Source organism: Polyodon spathula, chromosome 19, assembly GCF_017654505.1.
Source record: "Polyodon spathula isolate WHYD16114869_AA chromosome 19, ASM1765450v1, whole genome shotgun sequence".
NCBI lineage: Eukaryota > Metazoa > Chordata > Actinopteri > Acipenseriformes > Polyodontidae > Polyodon > Polyodon spathula.
Window position 1 is genome coordinate 22,258,524 of NC_054552.1, and position 25,811 is coordinate 22,284,334.

The following is a 25,811-nucleotide window of genomic DNA, read 5'->3' on the forward strand; positions in this document are numbered from 1 at the left end:
TTGCTACCTAGCCAATAAAATGAGTTTTAATTTTAAGAGTACATTAATGCATTATGAGAATAAATACAAAGTCACGGTTTGAAATTAAAACTCTGCCGATTTATTATTATAAATCAACTTTTGATCAGACATGCATTTTGCTGCAATATTCAAGGTTGTGTGCTGTGCCTGGACACATTACCGTAGGTACAGTAACCCAGTAGGTATTGAACAATTGACTAGATGACGAAGGACAGCAGAAGATTAAATTCCTCTATGATTTACCTGCATGTGAAAGTATTACAAACTATTAGCATCTAATAGATAATCAGATATTTTAAACGTGTGTAACTCTATAGCTAGAGGCATGATTTAATAATTTAATTACTAGCCACACCATAATCTGTTCTGTATTTCATTATTTTTTTAAAATGGAAAGGGCAATTATAATGTCCATGAACATTAAACATAACAATTTATTCTGATCTGTTAGTAAGAGCTAGTGCCATCTAGTAAACATCAACTGTTGTAATGCTGACAATAGAGTTGATGGTTGCTAGGTAACTTGGACACTTGAGCTGATCCTGCCTGCGTTTGCATATATCTGTCTGGCAACCCAAACTGAATGGCAACTTATAAACAGCGAACCTCATCAAATCATAAGAGGTAAGGGATATATATATATATATATATATATATATATATATATATATATATATATATACACACACATACTGTAGCAGTCAAAAGTTTGGGTACACTTGCTGGAAACTAGGTTTTTTTCATAATTGACAATGTTTTACATCATATACGTTTCTGTAAATTTACTTGAAAAAGAAAACACATGTTACAATATACAAAACAAAACATAAGGAGTATCAAAGCAATGTTCAAGAAAATTGAAAATTGTCTCTAAATCTTGGATTCCTCAAAATAGCCACCCTTTGCCTTAATGACAGCCTCACAAACACAAGGCGTTCGTTTAATAAGTTTCAGCAGGAAATCACCCGACATGTCTTCCCAGCTCTTTTGCAGCAATTCCCAGAGATGTAGGGCACTTGTGGGTAGCTTTGCTTTGACTCTTCTGTCCAGTTCGTCCCATACAAGGTCTATGGGATTGAGGTCTGGAGAATGGGCAGGCCAGGTCATTAGATTGAGTTGTCCTTCACTTTCCTTCTTCGCCAGATAGTTCTTGCACAATTTTGAGGTTTGTTTCGGGTCATTATCTTGCTGAAGAACGAAGGACTGCCCAACTAGTCGTAATCCTGATGGAATGGCATGCCTCTGAAGTATGCTATGATAGCCATGCTGGTTGAGTTTGCTATGGACTTGGTAAAGATCACCAACTATCACCAGAAAAGCAACCCCAGCCCATGACACTGCCTCTTCCATGCTTGACAGTGGGAACCACACATGCAGAACTCATGCACTCACCCTCTCTGCATCTTACAAGTACTCGGCGGTTGGACCCAAATATTTCAAATTTGGACTCATCGGTCCATAAGACCGACTTCCACTCCTTAAACGTCCAATGTCTGTGTTTTCTGGCCCAGGCAAGTATCTTCCTCTTATTCTGCACTCAACAATGGTTTCATTGCAGCAATTCTTCCAGTTAGGCCAGCTTCACGCAATCTCCTCGGAACAGTTGATGTTGAAACATCTGTACTTCTAGTAGCATTTAACTTAGCTTGTATTTCAGGGGCAGTTAGTCGCCAGTTTTGCAGACTTGTGACTCGAATTAACTTGTTCTCTGATTTTGAGGTCACCCTTGGCCTGTCTGACCTTGTTCGGTCCTCATGAGTGTTTCTTCAAATCGTTTGAAATTCTTTGCCACAGCAGTTACAGACACTTGCAAAGTTCTTGTGATTTGTCTTAAAGATTGACCTTCATTTCTGAAAGTAATTACAGACCGTCTTTTCTTTGCTTAACTGAGCGTATTTTGTCATTTTCTGCTCCCTTACATTGAGGAATGACAAACTTGTGCCTATGCTACCTGTATTTATAGTAATCATGGACTCTCACCTGTTAACAATAATTGGTGACAAAAGGTTAATTAGGTAACATGCTAGTTATCTCAGAGAACATCTAATAAAGACACTTTTATACTTAGGCCGGTGTTCTAACACCGTGTTATACACATTTCAGACTTTTAAATGACTTGGGCTTCAAACTGAAATCCCCTTGCTTTGGGTGACCATTTTATTGAAACTGACAAGATTTACATTTTCATTTAAAAATTAAATTTTTGCATGCAATTCACTTATGATTATTAGCTTATATAAGTACATGTATCATATAATGAAATATTAATTGTTTATAGACAAGTTTATACAGTTAAAAGCATAGATAATCATGAAAAACCTGGTTTCAAGCAGGTGTACTCAAACTTTTGACTGGTACTCTGTGTGTGTGTGTGTGTGTGTGTGTGTGTGTATATATATATATAACCACACATATATATATATATATATATATAATATATATATGCCCCAATGATATTCCCATCATTTTTAAACTAATTTACTACAACAGTCCTTTTAAACTAAAGGGTTACAACAGAACTGGAGCCAGCCTGTGACAAGGCAATTTTTTTCTGTGATTTTCTTTTTTGCTTGCAATTCAACAGCTGAAATCCAATAAGAAACACTGATAATATTGTAGCGATCTCGGCGCATCACACAAGCAGATGCAGGGCGCGAATACCCGGGACCTCTTGCAAAGCATAGCGCCGATGCCTGTGTATAAAAGAGCCTTTGTGTGTGATTGCGTTGCCTATCAGCCCTGCTGCTGCCTTCCCCGTGCACGCTACAATATTAATACTATATTAGTGACATCCAATTAATATTGCATCCTGATTGATCTAACTTGTGTTCAAGATGAGCAGAGCGCTCTTTGATGGAGCCCCGTAAAATTATGTTAAGCGTTATCGAACGGTCTGTTACTATGCGCGAACATTTTCACAGTAGCAGGCAAGAAATCGCTGTGTATTAAGTTGCTTTAAGTGAGTTTTGTAATTTTTGTATATACTTTTTTAATGTAATTACTACTGCTGTATTTTTGTAATGTAAAGTTACTGACACGTGTTTTTTTTTTTTTTTTTGGTTTAACATCTTGAGTTCCCGAGTTTAGAAAGAAAAACTGGCTTTAATTAAAGAGGGTGCTTATTCCTCCACCGCCAGGGGTCAGTATAATAATAAAGAGGACATTACCTACGCCAGAACCCATTTCACTTCCGAGTCCCCTCGGGCCTCTGACCCTTTAAACTTCCTTTCCCGGCATGCCCTGCCCTCTTCTACCAGCCTGATCCAACATGGTGGGTGTTTGAGGAAATCTCTTCTTTTTAAAATCCTTCTCAATCCTCTTGCTTTAACCACGTAACGATTTGTTTTCTGACTTTAGTGCAGCATTTAAACACGTAACATGCACTATAAAATTGTATGGGCAGCGAAAGCACCAGGATTAAAGTGTTAAAACGTGTTTTATAAGAGAGGGTGACAGTCACTCACTCCGTGTCGGACGGAGCTCTGTTCTCCATTATGTGAAGTGTGGAAGCGAGGGGTCGGGACTCTTCTTCCTTGTATAGCTATACCGGTGGTCTGACAAATCTTTTAAATGGTTGCACGTTAAGGTCGGTGTTGCACAGACTTGTAGAAAGTAATCCCGTACAGTAATATGTTTTCAATACTGTACGGCACCAAGATGTGTTCGTCAGCCATATATTTTCTCTTTTGAACGTGATTCCATACTTGAAAGTAATCATTCGTATTTGCAATGTGAAACTTATGAAATACAATGCGAAAAAACCCTAGCTGTGTTTTGAAAATGACTTCACGTTATGTGTAAAAATTGTAATGTGCCAGTTACGTAAATACAGTTGTGTTAACCGCATTTATGTGCGGGATTACCCATGTGAAAAGCACGTTTATTAAACGTGTTCTTATTGATTTCTGACAACTTAGCAAGTTACATGTATTTTTATTTACAGTTCAAAATGTTCATATATCACGTTGCAGGTGTTTGGCCAATGTTTTTGAATGTACATGTAAAGACAACTTTGTTTTTTAATGTTCTGTACGATACATTAAAATATGAAAACCCCTAATGTATACACCTTTTGATAATGTTCTATAGAAATACCGTCAGTCTATTCATCAAGGCAGCTTAATTTACATGTGTGCCTTTTTTAAATGAAATTATTATACCATTAAACCACCTTAGTCTGAAAGGTGTTTGTGGGTCCGCATTGACTAGAGGTGTCATTACTTCAGTAACTGGTAACCGTTTTCATTTTGTGGGAAATTCAAGATGCAGGCACACTTTCAATAAAGGAATGAACTAGTAAAGACAAATTGATGTTGGTACCCTGTATCGAAAGTGATTCTGGTACACTGTTGCCTGGTCATTGATTCTGTCAGTTGCACTTTTTACTAAACTGGTTTCTTTCATTTCAATTCTAGGGACGTGTCAGGACAAAGACTGTGAAAAAGGCCGCCCGGGTCATCATTGAAAAATACTACACCCGCCTGGGCAATGACTTCCACACCAACAAGAGAGTTTGCGAGGAGATTGCTATCATCCCCAGCAAGAAACTCCGCAACAAGATTGCTGGGTAAGTGGACTCCACAAACCTGAACAGTGACGTGTTTCCTGTAAAATGTTTAGTATAACATTGTCAGGGTAACTTATTTATTGTGGTTCTTGAGCTATAATAGAGCTCAAAGGTGTGATTTATAACTGCCACCTGCTGCAAGTAGTTTCATGAGAACTCAGCATGCAGACTGAAGACAGCAAGGCGGTTTGGTGACCTTTCAACTGAAACTACATGTGTGGATGTAAAGAAATTGCACATGTAGAATTCAAAGTGTGGAAAAGCAGAACAAATGCACCCAGTACATGCAACAGGATTGTGGAACCGTGCGGCTTTAACTGGTAACAGAAGTGGTTTTGGCTCCTCAGATGTAAGAGGTTTTAGGTCAGTATCGTTCCATTCAGTAATCTAAACATTTCTCTCTGTTTTGGAGAGTCAGTTTTGTGTTTGCTACACTAACATTATACAAGAGTAGATTAATAACATTCAACTGATGTTGAATTTGTTGATGAAAAATTCTAAGTAACACAATTGGAGGCTTTGGGGTAGCCCTTTTGTCTCCGGAAGGATCTGTGCAGTCAAGCAGCAAATTTGGGTACCCTGTGACGATATTTCAATACATTAAGCAGGATTTGCTTTAGCCTCCTGACAACTCTTCTATACTAGAATCTGAGCTACAGCAGGTGCCACTGATTCCTATAACTGCCGATATAAAGAACTGTGACACCTGGCTGGCACATACAACTTGGCTTTTTGCATTTTACATAATTTGTGAAATGGCCTGCAAAAATGCTTTGGGATCTTGAAATTTCACAAATCTCTTGCAACTTCTGCAAATATTAAGTGTTTTTTACTCTGTACTGAGGAGTTAATACATATAATTACATTATATAGTAGGGGTTATGTAGCCTGAACTTGCAGGATCCTAACTCCCTCAGATGGCAACAACCTGGAAAGGTTAATTACCACCAGTGCCAAATGAACCCTTTAAAAGATGCCTGACAATCTTCAAATGCACTGCATAACTAGTAGATGTTGGTACCCTGTATCGAAAGTGATTCTGGTATTCACTGTTGCCTGATCATTGATACTGCAGGGAGAGCAAACTGAAAGCCTTTCCCGTGTTTGTTGGGATCCCTTGTCCCTGTCAGACCTCGTAGCTTTCAGACACTCCTGTTTTAATTCTTTATAATGCTTTAAGAATTCTGTAATGTCTTAAGGGTATATCCTATGGCCACCCCCTTCCCCAGGTATTGTACACTATACATCACATGCATTCTGGAGGCAGTGGGTTTTGCAAGATGATCTGTAATTAGAAAAATGGCATAGTTTCTAAAGAGCGAAATAATGCACTTAATCCGATGAGTGTAATCTGATTCATATTGTCTGAATTTACTCATTGCAAAACAGTTGCAAAACGTGATACCTTTAAGTCTGTCAAAATGGGACTGCAAGCTTTTTACCTCCTGCTTTATTTGCACATTTTATTTATGTATTTAAGTGTACTTAGGAACAGTACATGATTACAAAATATGAAGCATCTGTATTTCTTTCAATACATTTAAAGTACTTGCTTTACATACATACTGCCAACTATTCTCAATTCTTTTTCAGATAGTCTGCAAAATAAATTATTTTGTGCTATACAACCTGTAAGTGTGGAATAAAACGGTATGGGCATGATGATCTTTATGCATATTCATTTTTTATCTATTTCTTTTATAATTTAAGAAAACACGTTTCAATACCGTTATCAACTTTGCCCGAGGTAGCCTGTTTTTCTGGTGGCATAACAGCCTATAACGTGTACATTTTAATGAATGCATTGAAATTATATACTGATAACACAGTGTAACAGTTATTTATTTATTTATTTATTTTTTTCCTGGGTAGTAAGTGTTATTTCCTAACTGCTTATGCCTCAAAAGTATAGAAAATGGATTTACAGTATAATCGTAAATCTTGAAAAACTACTCACTTCTAAATCTTTTGTAGTCATTTTTGTATTACTTTAGTATAAATACATGTTAATTTGGATTCATATGTTGTTTTTTTCTGACTACGTGAACGAAAAGACATATTCGCCCGTTTTCCCATTGGAAATAGTGATATTTTGAATTCACTGTCCTGGTCACAAAAGCAATGTTTGTGGGGAATAATAGCCATTTTCTATACTTTTGAGGCATAAGCAATTAGGAAATAACACTTACTACCCAGGAACAAAAATTGTGTTATAGTGTTATTGAGGGTGGAACTGAGGACAGTATAGGGAGGGCGCTGCACTGGAAAGAAAGTATGTTATTAAAGTGACCTTGTTGACTGCTGACTTTTTTTTTAACACCACAGGAGTGAAGTACAGAAGGGCATTTTTGAAGTTGTCTCTGCTTTCGTTGTTGTGCTTTTGCCACATTCGTACATCCAATGGTCCTGTATTTCCCTGCTATATATATTTTTTTGTTGTGAAAGTACACACTTGGGCTGTCAGTTAAGCCTCAAAGTAGCAGTCGATTAATATGCGTGCACAAAATACTGTTCTAGTAAATATCGATGATTGTACCACACGTTTTCAGTGCATGCCTCTTCCTGTGACATTGTCATTTTAATATCATTGCAGTTCAGTGAAAGCATGTGCACAACCACTGAATGCGAGGGGTAATTACGCCTGGGTAGCGTCAAGAGAAAAAGAAACACAACACATTCGCAGCAAGCCTAGCAAGTTTAACACACTACAGGAGTGTTACTAAAATATTTATTCCAAACAGATTACTGTACTTTGGAATGTAAGCTATATAAACTAGACACAAGTTTAGGAAAAACGTTTTTTTTTTAAATTCAGCAACAGCTGCATCATCGCTCATTGCATTTTGTTTAAACTGTACCACCTAACCTTCACTATCTGTGAAACGCAATGCAGAAATCTAAGCCCAAAACATAGTCGCTGCATTTTTTTTTTTTTGCACATTTGCACAGAAGGGTGTACTTACAAAGAATTTTCTCAAAACTGATTCGCTGGTAAGATTGGACCAGCGAATCAGATGCTAGTTAACACAAGCAGGAAATCAAGAGCACACCCTCTGTTTGTCTGGTAGAAATACTGCAAGGTAGGGTGTTCTGAGCAGTTTTGTTGATAAATAACTGTATTAACTATGCGCGTTACAAAAATGTAATTATTGAATCGATTATCCAGTATTTATATCCATGTATATAATTAGGAATGCAGTCGATCAAAAAATAGATTTATTTAGTCGTAGCAGCCCTAGTACACACCGATGATTTTATCGTTTTCTCCGATTACACCGTGTAACAATTTTTTTTTTTTTTGGTTCCTGGGTAGTAAGTGTTATTTCCTAATTGCTTATGCCTCAAAAGTATAGAAAATTGCTATTATTCCCCACAAACTTTGCTTTTGTGACCAGGACAGTGATATTTTGAAATGTACCTATTTCCAATGAGAACGGGCAAATGTGTGTCTTTTCGTTCACATAGTCAGAAAAAAACAACCTATGAATCCAAATTAACATGTATTTATACTAAAGTAATACAAAAATGACTACAAAAGATTTAGAAGTGAGTAGTTTTTCGAGATTTACGATTATACTGTAAATCACTTTCACGAATCGGTCCCCAAATGTAGTCTCACATCATTTTCTCATTATACTGTCCTTGGTAGCGGCGTTCAAAGTCCAGTATATCCTGGTGGAAGCGCTCGCCTTGCTCCTCCGAGTACGCTCCCATGTTCTCCTTGAATTTATCAAGATGAGCATCAAGGAGATGGACTTTGAGGGACATCCTACAGCCCATTGTGCCGTAGTTCTTCACCAGACTCTCAACCAGCTCCACATAGTTTTCGGCCTTGTGATTGCCCAGGAAGCCCCGAACCACTGCGACAAAGCTGTTCCAAGCCGCTTTCTCCTTACTAGTGAGCTTTTTGGGGAATCCATTGCACTCCAGGATCTTCTTTATCTGTGGTCCGACAAAGACACAGGCTTTGACCTTTGCCTCAGACAGCTTAGGGAAGAAGTCTTGAAGGTACTTGAAGGCTGCCGACTCCTTATCTAGAGCTCTGACAAATTGTAAATAGGTAAGATAGGTAAATTTCAAAATATCACTGTCCTGGTCACAAAAGCAAAGTTTGTGGGGAATAATAGCCATTTTCTATACTTCTGAGGCATAAGCAATTAGGAAATAACACTTACTACCCAGGAACAAAAATTGTGTTACATAGTATTATCGAATAATTAAAAAATGTTAACTATGCGATTATCACGAATTTCATCCCTAGGTCAAATTGAGTTTGAGAAGCATTCTGTTTTGGAATCTGACTATAGTTACACCCAAGGGTTTCTGCTCCATGTAAATTGTGATGGCAATGTAACATCTTCCAATCACAAAATCAAGTGTCACTCGATTTGTTAAAGTCCTGGATAGAGATGTCTTCCCGTGCACAGAACATAAGGCTTGTTTTTAAAATTAAAAAACACAGTATTTCCTGAATTCTTTTTTCCCTTTTGCTGCAGGTATGTTACCCATCTGATGAAGCGCATCCAGAGGGGACCAGTCAGAGGCATCTCCATCAAACTGCAGGAGGAGGAGAGAGAGAGGAGGGACAACTATGTTCCTGAGGTCAGTCTTGCAAGCAGTTTCCAGCTGTGTTTTTTTGAGATGGTCAGCAGTATTCTAAAAGAAACCACTTGGAGGAGGGTAGCTTGTAGGACCTGCAAAATTATTGATTTATTAGCAGATGCCCTTATCCAGGGCAACTTACAATTGTTACAAAGTATCACAGTAGAAAATATCACATTGTAAAGTGTCACATTTCAAAATTTCACATTACATGTAAGAGCAGTTGTAAAGTATAATACAATTAGTAGCAAAAGATCAAATTCAAATAGGAGTAAAAAAAAAAAAGACTACAGTAAATTGCATGCAAGAACGGGTTTGACCAAGAGTAGTTAACTTAAAAAATATTTGCTTGTACAAGTCTAGTATGAGCACGTAGTAAGTGTGATGAATGGATGAGAATGATTTCAAATAAGAGCAATTAAAGAAAACCTGAATATGAATATCTATGAGTAAAGTCAAATATAAGATACAGGAAGTCGTTCTAATTAAGAGCAGTAGTGGAATACAGCAAGGTCTTTCTTCCTGATATTCTTGAACAGATGTTGGTACCCTGTATCGAAAGTGATTCTGGTATTCACTGTTGCCTGGTCATTGATACTGCAGGGAGAGCAGACTGAAAGCCTTTCCCGTGTTTGTTGGGATCCCTCGTCCCTGTCAAACCTCGTAGCTTTCAGACACTTCATAGTAATGCTGCATGTAAAAGATGTTTGCTTTGAATGTGTTTTTGGTTGCAATTTCACGAGATAAAACTTGTTTGTTTAATTTATATAACTAATGGTGACCTCTTTAGATTTATTTGATTTTAGTTGAAGAAAGCCTTAGTTTGCACTTGTATGCTAAGGGTTTTCCGTAATCCTTGATAAACTGCTTAAAATAGAAATATGTATCTTCTGCGAAATGTGCCATAACTTTATTTTGCAGTTAGAACTACTTTATTAAGTTACAAAGTATGCCCTATACATTTCAACAGTCCTGTTCAGTGGATAATCACATTGTGTGACAGTGTCTTGTCCAGTTAAACTTCTTTTATCATTTCTCTGGTTGCTAATGCAATGTCGTCTTTCAGGTCTCTGCCTTGGACCAGGAGATCATTGAAGTTGATCCTGATACCAAGGAGATGCTGAAGCTGCTGGTGAGTTTAGTTCCTAGTCAAAGAATCAACCAATTCAAGGCATGCTACTCATTCTATTGAATGCTTTAAGATCATTGTCTTCAGTCCAGGCTGCATCTCAGTTATGGCCCTTTAAAGGACAGCCCCTTTTAATGCACAGTACTGCAACATATATAGGGTCACTAACACATGGAAATGTGAATGTTCATTTAATTTGTAACCTGCCATTTTCCAATCTGTATTGCATATTAGCTGCCAAGACCCTGAGACATTAAGAGGCTTTCACTGGTTAACATTAAATAGTCTTGTGTACATCTCCCATCTTGGCAATGTTAAAGCATGTGACTTTATAGATTTTAAATATGTTTGGTACCCTGTATCGAAAGTGATTCTGGTATTCACTGTTGCCTGATCATTGATACTGCAGGGAGAGCAAACTGAAAGCCTTTCCCGTGTTTGTTGGGATCCCTCGTCCCTGTCAGACCTCGTAGCTTTCAGACACTCCTGTTTTAGTTCTGCTTTAAAAAGAATTGTGTAACACGGATAAGGGTGTAACTTTTAAGCAAATGTGTGAGTTATGTCTGTTATGATATTTAAATTATTTGGCCATTAAGTCAATCCATTAGATGCCTCCCAGTTTATGCTGCTTGCATATTAAAGCTGCATTTCGGAAATGTCTTGCTTACAATTTTGTTAAATTTAGGTTTTGAGAATCTTCAACCTGACATGCAATCCTTTTAGATGTGTCATTCAGGTCTTAAGTAAAAATTAATCAGATGGGGGATGTCTGTTTTATTTTGTATTTTTCCCCCCTGGTGTGTGTGCACTTCAGTTTTTCAGCTTCTGTCAATTGTATAGAGACTGAGTTAACTTGAGCTGTATGTAAATATTAAGGTTTAATGGGAAACATTTATCACATCCATCAAAGAAACGTGTCATGGTTTCTGATTCAGTGAGCACTGTATTCTGCAGCAGCATGCTTTTGTAGAGAGTGTTTTTCAGATGTATTCTCCGCTTGCTGATTTGTTTTTTGTAATTTTTCAGGACTTCGGTAGCCTGTCCAACCTGCAGGTCACCCAGCCAACTGTCGGAATGAACTTCAAAACGCCCAGAGGAGTCTAGACCTTGTAAAATACAGCTCTCAATAAAGAGAAAAAAAATGATTGCGGTGTTACAATTTGTTCACCTTTACCTTGGAGTTCTGCAACCATCTTTGCTGTCTGAGACTGGAAAATTTATTGGCAGACTGGCCGTTTTATCCTTTTATCAGGAATATCTCATTGTGTTAACTTTCTGGCGGTTAATTTCAAATGTGTAAAACTTTACAGTTGAAATAAATGACTAGTTTATCATCAATGAAAATTTGCTGAACCATATGTGATTTAGTGGATAATTCCAATCTGCAGGTCTAAAAAGGTTACTGGTCCTAGTTAATTTGTCTGGTTAATCTACACAGGAATTGCAGAATTTTTAAAGTAATCTGTAATTCTTAGTTTCCCCAAGGCAGGTCAGGGAGTTCTTGTGGATCGAGTCCTGAATTGACTTTCTGCAATTCAGTTCTGTGTTTACTTGTAGCTTTCTACGCACACTACTTGTCAAGTGTGTATAACTGCTTAAGGGACAAAAACTTTCAGAAATGGTTATTCATGTGGCGATTTGCTTGAATAGTGAGGCTAAACATGGTAAGTAATCAGATTTTATTACAAAGCCTTAAGGGAATGCTTTCCAGTGCATTCATTTATATTTTCAGCCTTTTAAACGTTACTGTAGACCATTTTGAGGCAGAGAATTCATCTTAATGTTAATGTAGGATATGCAGGTATTTCAGATCCCACTCTATAAACTGCTGCTTCCTGTAGCTTTGCTGCAGGCTGCATGTAGTGACTGCAGCAGGGCCGCTGGAGAGCTTGATAGGAAACACGTTTACACCCGTAGTGTTGTCTGCATGTTCCAAATTGGGTGTGTACCTGCTGGTTGGTGACTGCGCGGTTACCTGGCAATGTCCTCCCTGTGCGCCTCTGCCCGCTCCCAGTGTTCCTCCCACCTCTGGCGCTGGTACTTGGACTTGCTTGTTGTGTTCCAGGATGCCCTGGTTCTTCTGGGTCACCTCCTGCAGCTGCTGCCACCTCTTCTCTAACAATTCCTTTGTTTGTATGTAGACAAAGGGTAGAACGACCAGTGATTGATAGTCAAATAGTTTCATAACACTTTGAGCACTACATTTGAAACCCAATTATGACTCTTCCAAAATGGCATTTATTAAGGGTATTCATATTAAGGGTTATAATTCTGCACACCGGATTCATTTCTCACTCATGACCATTTTAGACTGCATGCAGCCTTTCACGCCTCTATCCCAGTGTTAACAGCACTGGTAATAATGACTTCTGTATAACCATAGCATTGACCAGGAGGGGCTACCCTTCCTAACATACACTTTTTTAGTACCAAGCATATTAACTAACTGAATGATTTAACTGGAGGGATGTGAATTGTTTGAGGTCATCAGTGATTTAGTGGAGTATGATGAGATTACTGGTGCATGTGTCACTACAACACACAAACTGCATGAGCAGTAACGGTACAGATTCTAGTCTGCAGCACAGTCCAACACAATGGAGACCAGAGGATGTTGTGACAAGACATCTCAATCTATATAATAAACTATATATAACAATGCTTACAACCGAAGGAATGGTTTATTTGTTAATTTGTGATGTGCCAGTTTAGCCTGGAATTACAGATAATATGCAGCCACACTTAATTATCAAAGAGCAGATAAAATAACCTACCTAGCATGTCAAAAATAACAGAATAACACATTAAGCAGAGGATTTGTATTAAAAAAAGTTATTAGTACTACCACTTATTTTGAAAAGGTTTTTGTTATCTTTTATTTATACAAACAGCTTGGGTTGAATCATAGCAATCTTTTCAGTTTTAGTTGATACAGATATTTTTTGTAATCTTCATGAGATGTGCAAATGGATGGCACAGCATAAATATACAAGGGGAAATGTAGGTGAGTGGTTACATATGAGGTGCTTGGAATGCAGGGAGGCACTGATAATCTGAACCAGTCATACCTTCTCTCGGGTAGCTGTTCCTATGGTCCCCCAGTCCTTCAGACCTCATGATGTCCGACAGTTTTGATGACAAGATGTGGTTGTCTCTCGATGGTGGCCAGGCGCTCCTTTTCCAGCTGGTTCACAGACAAATGGGGAAATAAGAGTAAAAACAAGTAGGTCAGTAACAGCCATAACCACCACAGCTGCAAATGAAAATTACAGCCATCGGTATTATGAAAGAGTTGATCAGCATGCCATACAGGATAGTACAGATTAAGAATTAGCAATGAAGTGTTTCATGACAATTTGATGAGCAGTTCTGTGACATACAGACAGACACTTCAATATATCCTCACTCTGATATTCTCTTACAACTCATGCTGCATAATATTAATAACAAGTTCCATGAAAACTGGAAAAGCAATTCTCCAGCTATACACAGCATTGTAAGCGTGACACACAGATGGACAGATGTCCACAGGGATTTCATAACACAGGCACAGCAGAACACAGTAAGGATCATTTCTACACTCTGGTTGGCTGACAGTGTATACATAATGGTACAGCTGTATAGATATGATTGTATCATCCAACAATCCCTCTTGTCATCCTCAAATCTGATAATGTAATGCCTCTGAGCACAAAAACCCATGCACTGGTTTTATTGCTGTGATGTTACTTGTCTGGTCATTACATGTAGGCTTATGTGCAATTAATGTGTTCTAAAATGATTACATTGATTTTGTCAGTATCTGTTTTTCCAAAACCTAAGTAATGATTTTGGACACGTATTCCACACCGTTGTGTTCCTACTTCACTATGACACACTGCACTCCCCAATGAATTCTTTGAAATTGAGTATTTATTACCTGTAATTTCTTAAGTTTCAGTTGGAGGTGAGCAGGGGTTTGGAATCCCTTGGTGTCCACCACTGGACTAGTTTTTACAACCTACAGACATCATCCAAATTAATATACAGTATAGTAGACCCTTTTATTCGTGATACAGCCCTCTGAAATGATTCATACCGGTTCATTATTCTTATTTAATTTAATATAGTGTGCTGTGTAAGGCACTCCTGATTTAAGTGGCCTAAATTAGAAATTCAAAAAATGTAAAAGATTGGATTGATGAAAAGTAATAAAACATATTGTTTAAATATCAATTAAGGTGTGTACTACAGGGTGCGTTGACCCCTGTCTGTTCTTAGATGTGGTTACCTTGCATCTGTGCTCTCGTACCTGCTCTGGAACAATGGGCTGGTAAGCACTATGCATCTTATTCTAGGACATTTATTAGTTAAAGGAGTTCTAACCGTGGTTTTAAAATCCAGTAGCACCCCGCATACAAAAATGCTAATAAAGCATATAATTAAGAAAGAAAATGAATTTGAAAGTGTTGATTCGCAACTGTCAGTTTGTTCACTGGGATAGGACGACACATACAATTTTTTTGTGACGCAGGTTAGACAGACACAAATACCTGTGTGTGTTTTTTTTGTTTGCTTGTTTGTTTGTTTTTTTTAATGAACCGGTTTTGATTATTTTGACTATTGCAAACTGAACAGTACACAGCACACAGCAGCCTGAGCTTATCGAGTGACAGCCGAGGGAAGTAATCTTAGTACCTTTTGTCTATAACAGTTGTCTATTAGGAAACATGGTACGGTTAATAATAAAATGACATTCGCATACTTGTACAGCAGTTACAGCCTGTGTTGCTCCAAGCAGTTCTGTCACAGAGATCCACGCAATGTCTCTTCTTGTAGGACCCCCCACACTTCTGAGCAGCATGCACCCTGGCCAACTCTCTCATAGCTGCTCAGGTGCAGCAGGTAGCCGTTGCTAGAGCACTGCTGGCACCTGCCCCGTTACTGTTTCCACACAGATTAAATATCAGTCAATTATTACTGTTTTAACCACAGCCAGTGACCGGCTGGACATTCTTCCAAACAGTCGTTAATGTGAACGGGTTACAATCAAGGCTTAAAACACATTTTCTAATATTAACATTCTCAGTTGAATTTCATCTGGACTCACATGAAGCCCTTTTGTATTGCCATCGGAAGTGTGCTGGCAGGATATATTGGCTTGACCAAAATTAAAATTAAGTTAATAATTTATTCTAATTGGTGTAATAACTACATTGCTATGAACGTTCAAAGAGTATCCTCTATTTACACCAGGTAATATTATCCTGTGAATCACAGGGTTGAATTACAAGATCAAGCTAGATGCACAGCCGATAACAATATGAAGAGATTGGCACAGGGCTAAAAATAGCCGCCGTGCCATCAGAAACCTACAATACTGTCATTATTTGGTTTAAAATAAGCACGCCTTTGAAGTTAAAGAAAGGTTAGGCAGTTGGCTTTTCTTAGCAAAATATATTTATTTATATTAAAAGATAAACATTATTTTATGTTTAAATACATTTGAGACTTTCTTCATAAAGGATTTGAAAAGTATTTGCTTCTGAGAAAATCGTCCACCATTCACACACAATCTTAGGGGCAAAGGCTCCTAATGCAGTGTGAGGAGCCGTTGCGGGCTTTACAGGTAAAGCTTATTTCCCTCTAGCGGTGAAAAGGGGAATACAATTAACAGCGTGGGAGTGGAATTAAATGTGCATACACTACAAATACTGATAGATAAATGCAAACGACGTGAGATTTTGAAGCATGTGTTCCTCATTTGACAAAACTCTAAATATCTCGGTATCCCTGATTAGATATTCGTTTCCTCGTCAAATATAGGCTAATGATTTGAAAAAGAAATCAATGCTACCCCAGCTATTCATTGTACTCTTACTACTCTAGACAATGTCATTTATTTCTTTATTTATGTATGTATGTATGTATTTATTTAAGTGTAACTGACACATCTGCGCCTTTAGCGATGTCACTAGGAACCATTGTCCTCGAGTTATGTGTTTCCTGGAGGGCACGGTGACAGTTGGGAACGGTATTCACGTGTACCCGGAAAAGGTGTTGTGTTTTTGTGGTAGATAAGTAGATGCTAAGTGACATATCGTTTGATTTAATTCAGGTTCAATAGAGACACTTCACAGGAGGATAATGTCGGAGCCGCTACTCCGTTGGTGTCAGGATAAGCTGATTCACAACTTTGGACTGGATGCCAGTGATGACATCATTCAGTGAGTAAAATAAATGCAATACGAATGAATAAAAGTGATCGGGACAGTGACGTTTCACTGAAGAACACACAATAGAGTTATATGCACTTGCATACATTGGTTGTGTCATACCTAATACAAAGTGTTTAATTCGTTTGTTTTGATTGTTGATGGTTTCAGAAACGCAGTACCCAGTACCTCTTCACAAAGGCATATGTTTTTTTTCTTCATCCAGTCTCTTTCAGACTTTTTTTTTTCCTGAACTATTTAAATGATTGTTTCAAGTAGCTGTTCTTTGTTAAGAATTCTGGTTTGTGTATATGCCTCAGAGCGTGCAGTGTTTGGCGTGTAACGAGTAACTTTCTGTGATGCAGGCCAGCTCTCACTTGTCCATTTTATTGTTTTATTTATTTATTTATTTACCTTTATTTATTTTGAACTTAAACTGCATTCCCTGCCTCAAGATGGCTTCCGATTTACCTGCATAGACCTCTCAGAACTACATTTCCCTCTTGCTCACTGGTAAATTAATCTGTTACATATGTGAACAGGAGGAGGATGGGAAATGTAGTTGAGGTCAGCTTTGCTTGGTGTTTTTTTAATTTTTTTTTACAGGTTTGACAAATGTATTGGTTTATCTCAATGGTTTAAAGGCGAATGCTACACCAAATGTACAGATTTCAAATGCTGTGGCTAAGTTGTTGAGGAAAATATATATATGTGTGTGTGTGTGTGTGTGTGTGTGTGTGTGTGTGTGTGTGTGTATATATATATATATATATATATATATATATATATATATATATATATAAATTAATGAGGTTCATTAGACATTCAGTATCAGACCCAGAGTGATCAAACAACCAAACACCTGTGATGGAATATCTCGGCTGTAAGCTCTAACCAGCTTGAGTCTGGGATCATCTCTGACCACTGCTGTGACTTCTAACAGGGTATAACATGTCTACTGCACAGGTACATTTTATCCATTGAAAGTGCAGAGGAGATTGAGGAGTATGTAGGAGACTTGATCCAGGGGACAGATGGAAAGAAGCGGCAGTTTATTTGTGAGCTGCTGGAGAGATGGCAAAGGTCCCGCCAACGAGCCCCGGAAATCGTACAGCTGTACCACAGAAACGAGGAGATGGACACAGGTTAGACTGTCCAAGATATCTGCAGAGAGAAAGAGTCAGTATCTGCTATCGGGTAGTGAAATAGTAAGAGAGAACGTTATAGTTTTCTTAAAAAAAAAAAAAACTCCAAACTTTATCAATGAATGCAGAAGGAACATTTTTGTGCCTAATTTGTTTTTGTTGTAATTTTACCACATCTATATTTCATGTGACATCCTGTTACTTTATTAACGGGCACTTTAATTCAATCCCTAAATATCTGCATTACTTTAAAGGGAACTGCATCCAACATTATAATGCCAATGTTTTAAAGATAATAAAATATATATGACCTGTTCTGAGAAAGTCAGGCAAACAATGAGTGAATGGCTGTTTGATTTGTTGTATACAGTAACTCTTCAGTGGAAGGAGCACAAACTATTTGCCAAGATCAATTCTAGCATCTGGGCAGTATAACATTCATGAATCAGTAAATATTATTTTGATTAAAAAATATAGATTTTTTTTGTTTTACCCAATAATATTTATTTTTGGTTTGATCTGGGAAAAATTGTGTTACATTATCTAAAGCAAGCTGTTTCTTTAAGCAGAGGTTTCAGAGACGATGAGAGGCTGCGATGCGCTGAAGAAATCCAAACGGAAAGGGAGGAACAAACAGGAGACTGTGATCTACACAGAACAAGCGCCTGGGCCAGAGGAGGTGAAGACACCCATAGATCTGGCCAAGGTACGCATTAATAAACATCCAGTGTCTCAGTCTCATGCCAGTAGAAAGCAGAGCGTTTCAATCCACGTCAATGTAACAACACATTGTAATTCTTTGCTGTCTTGTTTACTACATTCTTTCATTGGTTTATCAGAAAGCAGACCTTGTTAACAGTTTGTCTACATTCCCTAAATGATAGTTTTAGGGATGCAAGCTCTCCCATCTTGAAACCTGCATGGCACTACGTCCGTTTCTGTGCTAACACTGCTACTAGAACAAACAGTGGTAGGAGATTATATTATACTAAGTAAAACTCCAATTGAATAAGGAGGGGGATAACCTTGTTTTTCTGAATGGTATATTTGTGTTCCTGATGGCAGGAATGATACAGCTAAGTACATAATAATTGAATTTCAACATGGGCTTTTTAAAACGTTTAGAAATACTAAAAGTAATGTATTAAGTAATGATAAATGGAAACTGAGAGGCTTCTTTTTAGTTTACTATTTCTAAATGTATCACTGGATACTAAATGAATAGTGAAAATATATATTTGAATGGGGCACCTACAAGTGCAAGTCCAGACGCCTGGAATGATTTGATTTCAGGCACAGGAAAGCAGGCCCTCCTCCTCCTCCTCCTCCTCTAAGAAGAAGTTTGTGAGTCTGTATGCGAAGGAAGGGCAGGACAAACTGGCGATTCTCCTTCCAGGGCGCCACACCTGTGAGTGCCTGGCACAGAAACACAGACTCATCAACAACTGCCTGACCTGCGGCCGCATCGTCTGTGAGCAGGAGGGCTCGGGACCCTGTCTCTTCTGTGGCAGCCTGGTGAGTCTAGTGGCTGTAGGCAGGAGGCGTTCAATGAACTGCCGCACTTGCTAGCATGCTAGATAGCGTTGTACAAAAAAGTCATTCCCTTGCTGGATTGTGATGCTGTGGGGTTGGAACATTTATTGCCCATTTTACATAGGGGATTCACATGTTTAATCTGTACCTCAATGAGGAAAAAACATCCCAGGATTACCACAGAGAGGTGTCCAAGGTGAATCCCTGGTGCTGTAAAATGATCCAGTAAAATCTGGCTGTGGCTTATCCAGGTTGATCAGATTGCTCACTTGCACATACTTCCTTCCTAAACGCTGTATTTAGAAAACATAAAAAATGATGTTACACATTTTCAAGTAAATACCTTGTGCGGTTATTTTAAGAGCTCCTATGTGTACATTAGTTTTTGTTATTTCTGTTACATTGTCAGTTTGATTTTACTTTTAGAAATACATGAAAATTATTTTAATGAGAAGCCGTCTCTTGAGAGCAGTGCTTCCCTAATATTTTATCCCTGCACAGAACACATTTAAAACAAAACACAAACTTAATTTTAATTGAAAACTTTCTCATGTTTGTACTGTAAGGTTTGCACTAAAGAAGAACAGGAGATTCTCCAGCGGGACTCCAACAAAAGCCAGAAGCTTCTGAAGAAACTCATGGCAGGTAGGTCAGTTGTGAACCCTGTAGCTTTAAAAAACAGTATTTACAATATTATATGTAGGGCTTCTGTTTTTCAGGTTTTATTAATTGTATTTTTCGGTGCTTATTTTTAGCTGTTTGAGTCTTATGTAAAGTGTTTTTTTCGGGGTTTTCATTTTTGATATACTGTATGAAATGAGTGTTTTCGGTTACTTTCCAAAATGCTTGAGCGTTTTTTTTTTTTTTTTTTTTGTGTGTCAAAATATGTATAGTAACACGACAGTGCTTGCACACTAAGTTGTACCTTCTTTCCTTTGCTGTCTTCCACAACAAAATCCCTCTGGTCACAGGCACATTCTTCTGGGGTTTTTGTGTGGAGGCATTTTTGTATATTTCACCACAAGTTTTAAATCCTCCATATCTTAATTGTAATAAAGCTTTAAATCCCTCTAACAAGCCTTCATCCTGATTGTAATCTCGTTTTAAATCTCGCAAGCCGAGTCTCCAGTAGAAGTGTAGGAATGTGCTGTCACTCAGTAGTTGGGGCGGGTTTAAAGTATTCAGAACTAATCAATGGTAGGTACAAGTCAGGAAGGCGGTACATTGCCCAGCAGCACAGAGAAATGAATTTATTATTATTTTTGTAGTAGGTTTTAATTTTTTTTATGTAAAAAGGGTGAATAGATTAAGCATTTCCATAGTTTTTTGGTGTTTATTGGCTATCCACCAGTTTTCATTTTTTTTTGTATCGGGGGTGTTTTATGGGGTTTTATCGGTTAAAACCTAAATCAGAAGCCCTAATTATGAGTTGTAACTAAGATCAAAATGAATTGTCTGACCCCTTGTTGGCACAACAGTATGTTCACAAGACTCTTCTAGCTATTAAAACTACACTGCATGGCATCCTTTAGAATTGTAGTTTTCCTTAAATGCGTGGCCTTTGTTGTCTGTCAGGAGTGGAGCGGGGCTGTGAGGGCTCTGAGAAGGATGTCCTGCCCCACGAGGAGGCTCGCGTGCAGGCAGGGCTGGAGAAGGCCCTCCAGCACAAGGACAAGCTTCTAGAGTTCGACAAGAACAGGTTGGTAGCAGAGGGGAAAATCCTAATAATGTGTGCTAATATTCACAGTTTCCACCTCCTATAGTCATTGTAGGATGATGTTCCTGTTCATTATACACTGACTGGCCACAGAAAAGGAATGGAAATACTGTATTCCTTTGAATTTCCCACCCTTAATTTGAGGAAAAAATAAATAAAGAGATGCATTTACAAAGATACCTCAGTTATGCCTATGAGCTATTTCTATAAAGGAATACTCAATGTTGTGCAATGCAATGCTACAAACTCGTCTATTAGGCATGTTAGTAAAGCATATTGTATATTGGCAAATTAGCATGCGTGTAACAACAATGGATCTCTCCTAGTCATCATTTTCTGAATTGGAGGAGTCCTCTTCTGAATTGGAGGAGCCCTCTGTGTTACTTGACGTCTTCCGGACTTCAGCTTCTTTGAAAATTGTTGCCTGTATGTTTTTGAGAAGAAAAAGTTGGTTTGAAACATTCCAAATCTTAAATTTGAAGGAATACGGTATTAGTAAATCACCTTATCTGCAGAAGTTTTTCTTTTATCTTTTATTTTAAGTGTAATTGCTTCCTGTACATGCAGTGTAAAGAGACGTCACTTCGTGGTGGTGAGCTAAAAAGCTAAACAAACGTAAACTGATTTCACTACTCTATTCCATTCCTCATATTATTAATACGACCATTTTTATATTGTTATCTATAAGAGACTTGTAATCGCAGTGAAAATGGGTACCAATTATAAGGGTCCTACTGCTAATAAGAAGTAAAACTTTTTTTGTAACACTTGTAGTTGCAACACATTGCTAAGCAGGTGCTGAGCTTGATTTAATGGAGTGCTGTGATGATGGCCATAAACTACCCAGCCACCCTCGTTTGTGGAATAACTCCGACTGTCCATCTTAGAGCAAATGTAGTATTTATTACATTTTCTACATCCATTATGGACAGAGTGTTGCAGGGGATTCAGCATTTTAAAAAGTGACCAGGATGTGACGACTGAAACAAAAAAGGATAGAAAGTGAACGCAAACAGTTCGTACCCCAGTGTGTATTTTGTGCATTGAACTGCAGAACAGTACACAAACACAAAGTTTTGCTTGTTGTCACTCATTACTAACATATGCTCACTTCAAGACCTATTTTAACGGTCCCTTTAATCCTAATCGGTTGCTGTTTGGTTTCGGTACATTTCAGTTCTTATTTGTATCAATAGTGATCAAAACCGTTGCTCCTAGTCCATACCAAAAGTTCCTTGCAAGTGTGTAGTAATCCCACCTCCTTCTTCAGCGTGCGTCGCACCAAGGTGATTGATGACGAATCGGATTACTTCTCCACGGACTCCAATCAGTGGCTATCGCAGGCGGAGCGCGAGGCTCTGAGGAAGCGGGGGGAGGAGCTACGGGAGCTGCGCCACGCCTCCCGCCAGGGCAGGAAGATCACCTTCGACTTCGCCGGGCGTCAGATCCTAGAGGAGGGGGAGAAGATGACCGAATACTACAGCAAGTGAGCAACGCCACCTAGAGGGACAGACGTGCAGGCAGTGCATGCTATACCTGCAAAACATGAATATAAATATATTGAGCACAATTGTGATGGTTTTTAATAAACCTGTTTTGATAAATTGATACAGTTTTCATGGAACTTTGTGAAACTGTAGTGCATTTTTTATGAATCACCCTGTACATGTGTAATGTTCTGTATAGATGTGAATCAGAGCTGCACTGTCATGCTTCATGGAGTACATCACAATATTTAAAGAGCGCTCTCTCTTTCTAGGTTTGATGACACGGTCCATGCTCTGAACACTGGGTCCTTGGGACAGAGCTCCAAGCCAGCTGACTTCAGCCCCCGACAGCACCTGCGAGAGTTGGTGAACCCCAATATTATTCAGGCTGCACCAGTGGTAGGTATCTACAGCACACAATATAAAGGCAGATGCTGAAGAGATGAACAGAAACCTGTGTTAATGTAAAAATTATAACGTCACTATATGTTTTTACATCATGTATATGTATGTATATATCTGTCCCATAGCATTGCACATAACATTTGTCTATTTTATATGTATAACTATTTCATTAGTTATTCTAAGGACCTCTTTCTGAACTTTAATAGAAGTTTGCTGATGGACAGGGAGGAACAGCTATTGTGTGGTTCACAGTCACAAGGAAAACCATCATGTTGAATGAACTCCCTGATTTTAGCATATTGTAGATAAGTGGGGGAACCCCGCTTATGTCTGAGAGTTGCTCCTGACAAGGTTTTGCTCCATGCAACGACTTCACAAGGATGATTTATTAGCGTTGGGGCAGGCATTCAAATATATGAATAACACTTGCCGAAATGGGTTTCTCTCCTTGTTTAATAGGTCATTTGATGGGGTATCGGGTTCATTTTACTCTTGTTTTTAGTTTGAATGAAAGACCCTGTTCTTCCCAGCACTCTGATTGTGCGTTCAGTGACCCATGCTTTGCTTTGTTCTGCAGTGGGTGGACCCAAACGGCCCCGTCCCCCTCAGGAAGCCACAGAGCTCTCAGCTGAAGGGTACTCAGAGTGACCCCAGCGCCGAGCGTACCCGGCTGAGGATCCAGGACAAGGAGCTGCAGGAGATCGCTGACGACGGCTGGTGTCTCAGCATGCACCAGCCCTGGGCTTCCCTGCTTATCAAGGGAATCAAGAGGTAGAGTCCCGCCCTCTTCACAGCTCCTGCGCTCTCTGACAGCACACACTGCTGCTGTTACTTTGTTTCAGCGCACACAACTTTGACAGCTCTATCAAGGTCTTCACAACATTTGTTTTGTGTTGGTAACAAATGTCTGTGTTGCTAGTAGTTAATAAATAGCTTTATGATACACGCTAAATAATTATCCTATAAACTTTGGTGTTTTACGGTTTTATACACAGTAGTGGCACAAGAGCCATGTATAAAAAAGATTGCCTGTGTATAATAAGGCTGATGATGAACTGTTCAGCATAATTTCTGAACACAAACTCAACCAGCAGTACATGAACACAACAAAACACAGTCAATAGTAAAACAAACATCAAAGCCCTGCAGATTTAAAGGTTTATCTGCAGAAGACGGGAAGACATTTTTGGAAGAGCAGGGTAAAAATATAAGCGACATACATTTTGTCCGAAATGACTTCAGCCACTTGCCTTCCATGGGATGTTAGGCAGTGTAGACTGACGGCCCTCAGAAAGCAGCTTTGAGTGACGAGGAAAGCATCCAAAGCAACCCTCCAAAACACCCAAGTGAATTTGTAGTACAGATGTGTACTTGGACACAGACATTATTTTCTTTTATTTCTACTACTGTTTTTTTTTCTGGTCTCTTGAAATTCATCTTTAATGGGAGTTGACTGTAAAACCATTGCGTACTAGTATTTACAACTGCTTATATCACTATTACTATTGTGATGTCACTGCTATTCGTGGTTGACTTGTGGAACTCCCACACAATTACCATAAAGAGGGGACACACAGTGGTTCTAAACGGGTAACATTTGTTTTGTTCCTCAGTGTTTATCTCCTCACTCACTGATTATTTCTATGTGACCCTCTTAGTGTGTCAAACTGTAGTTTCGTCTATATCTAGCGCTTGTAGCTGTTCTTCACTTAAGGTAGTGATCAGAATCTGGGGATATGGAAGAACCTCTCCTAACATGTTTTAATGAAAATAAAAAGCAAGCATGTAAGTTTGTAGAAGTGATAAGCCTGTATGTTTTGTGTGATTCGTGGCAGGGTGGAAGGTAGGACCTGGTACTCGTCTCACAGGGGTCGTCTGTGGATCGCAGCCGCAGGGAAGAGGCCCACTCCACAGGAGATCTCCCAGGTTGAAGCCTCTTACAGGACAATGTACAAAAGAGGTAAACCAGAACAGTATCTAATGCAGTATAGTGTAATAGCACAGTGATTGATTGTCGTCCCAACCCTAGTTTACAAATTCATCAGATTTGCATTTTTTAAAAGATTTCTATGTATGATTGGGTGACTGTTTTGTACTGGCTCACCATTTCAGTCCCTTTAAAAACATACCTAATCCATTTAAAGTGTTGCTGTTCAAGATGTGTTTGCTTAATGTTGGATCTTTGTCAGAGAAGAATGAATTGCCTTGCTTTTATAACAGATCCAGTGTATGTGACCATATTTGTTCTTTTTTCCAGTCCCTGAATTTCCCAAAGAATACCCTACAGGATGCCTTCTCGGGTGTGTGAATATGGCAGACTGCCTGTCACAGGAGCAGTTCAGAGAGCAGGTCAGAGTAAGCTGTTTTACAAAGCCTTAAACACAGCCCTTAAACAAAGAGGCTGAAGCTCTATACAGAGAACATGGATCTTGAGTCTGCAGCTCTGTACAGAGTACATGGATCTTGAGGCTCAAGCGTACCAAGTGGGGTTGCATAACCCTTTAAGTGAATGACCAATGTTAATTGTTTTTTGTTAGAAATCCCTTGAAATAAGCTTTCCCCTGATACTAACCTTATTTATGTAGGGGAATAAAGAGGTTGGATGTAATTGTATCGCCTGCAGCCTCACAGTGCTCACCAGTCGCATGAGATTTCATTTTTTTCTCAATTGCATGAGATTTCTGTATCCCCAAGCACAAATGGAGGAAACCCCTCCTCAGAGTTAGGCCCTTTCGAACTGAAAAGACCCTTTCCAACAAACCCTAGCCAAGGGGACAATTGTGGGCCCCCTGTGCTTAAATCTTTTCTAAACAGTTTCTCTTTGTTTAGTCCTGGCGCAGTCCCTTTGTAAGTTTGAACCCCCTTTTTTGGGCTCCCTGATTTTAATCTAGTATTCCACTATTCCCTTTAGTTCGATTGCATTGTTAAATAATATTTCTCTCCATGCTGTTTATTTTCCCACCACTAGGGGGTGCAGTATTCCATAAATAAACAATTTGAATGTTTTTAAA

The 25,811-nt window shown here is 38.7% G+C and overlaps 2 protein-coding genes and 3 non-coding genes across 6 annotated transcripts in view; all 5 read left to right on the forward strand.

The window, feature by feature from the left end:
* The first annotated feature begins 3,217 nt into the window (after positions 1-3,217).
* Positions 3,218-11,464, forward strand: LOC121295026 (40S ribosomal protein S17). Its single transcript, XM_041219303.1, has 5 exons — positions 3,218-3,292; positions 4,437-4,588; positions 9,085-9,190; positions 10,257-10,322; positions 11,346-11,464. The coding sequence occupies exons 1-5, from the start codon at positions 3,290-3,292 to the stop codon at positions 11,421-11,423; spliced, it is 405 nt and encodes a 134-aa protein (XP_041075237.1). The 5' UTR covers positions 3,218-3,289; the 3' UTR covers positions 11,424-11,464.
* LOC121295136 lies at positions 5,609-5,737 on the forward strand. The gene has a single exon (XR_005946857.1). It is a non-coding gene; the product is annotated as a small nucleolar RNA SNORA71 (small nucleolar RNA).
* LOC121295135 lies at positions 9,739-9,867 on the forward strand. Its single transcript, XR_005946856.1, has one exon. It is a non-coding gene; the product is annotated as a small nucleolar RNA SNORA71 (small nucleolar RNA).
* On the forward strand, positions 10,674-10,802 carry LOC121295137. The gene has a single exon (XR_005946858.1). It is a non-coding gene; the product is annotated as a small nucleolar RNA SNORA71 (small nucleolar RNA).
* A 4,834-nt stretch (positions 11,465-16,298) lies between the features above and the next one.
* Positions 16,299-25,811, forward strand: part of trip4 (thyroid hormone receptor interactor 4) — a 40,308-nt gene continuing 30,795 nt past the window's right edge. Inside the window, exons 1-11 of one of the 2 annotated variants that reach the window (XM_041219179.1) lie at positions 16,299-16,525; positions 17,480-17,658; positions 18,228-18,364; positions 18,952-19,173; positions 19,758-19,836; positions 20,767-20,890; positions 22,179-22,394; positions 22,668-22,794; positions 23,378-23,571; positions 24,636-24,760; positions 25,058-25,149. In XM_041219179.1, the coding sequence (XP_041075113.1) occupies positions 16,446-16,525; positions 17,480-17,658; positions 18,228-18,364; positions 18,952-19,173; positions 19,758-19,836; positions 20,767-20,890; positions 22,179-22,394; positions 22,668-22,794; positions 23,378-23,571; positions 24,636-24,760; positions 25,058-25,149 (1,575 nt within the window). In that variant the 5' untranslated portion in view covers positions 16,299-16,445. The remainder of the gene's footprint in view (positions 16,526-17,479; positions 17,659-18,227; positions 18,365-18,951; positions 19,174-19,757; positions 19,837-20,766; positions 20,891-22,178; positions 22,395-22,667; positions 22,795-23,377; positions 23,572-24,635; positions 24,761-25,057; positions 25,150-25,811) is intronic. The other variant, XM_041219178.1, reaches the window with a different exon arrangement.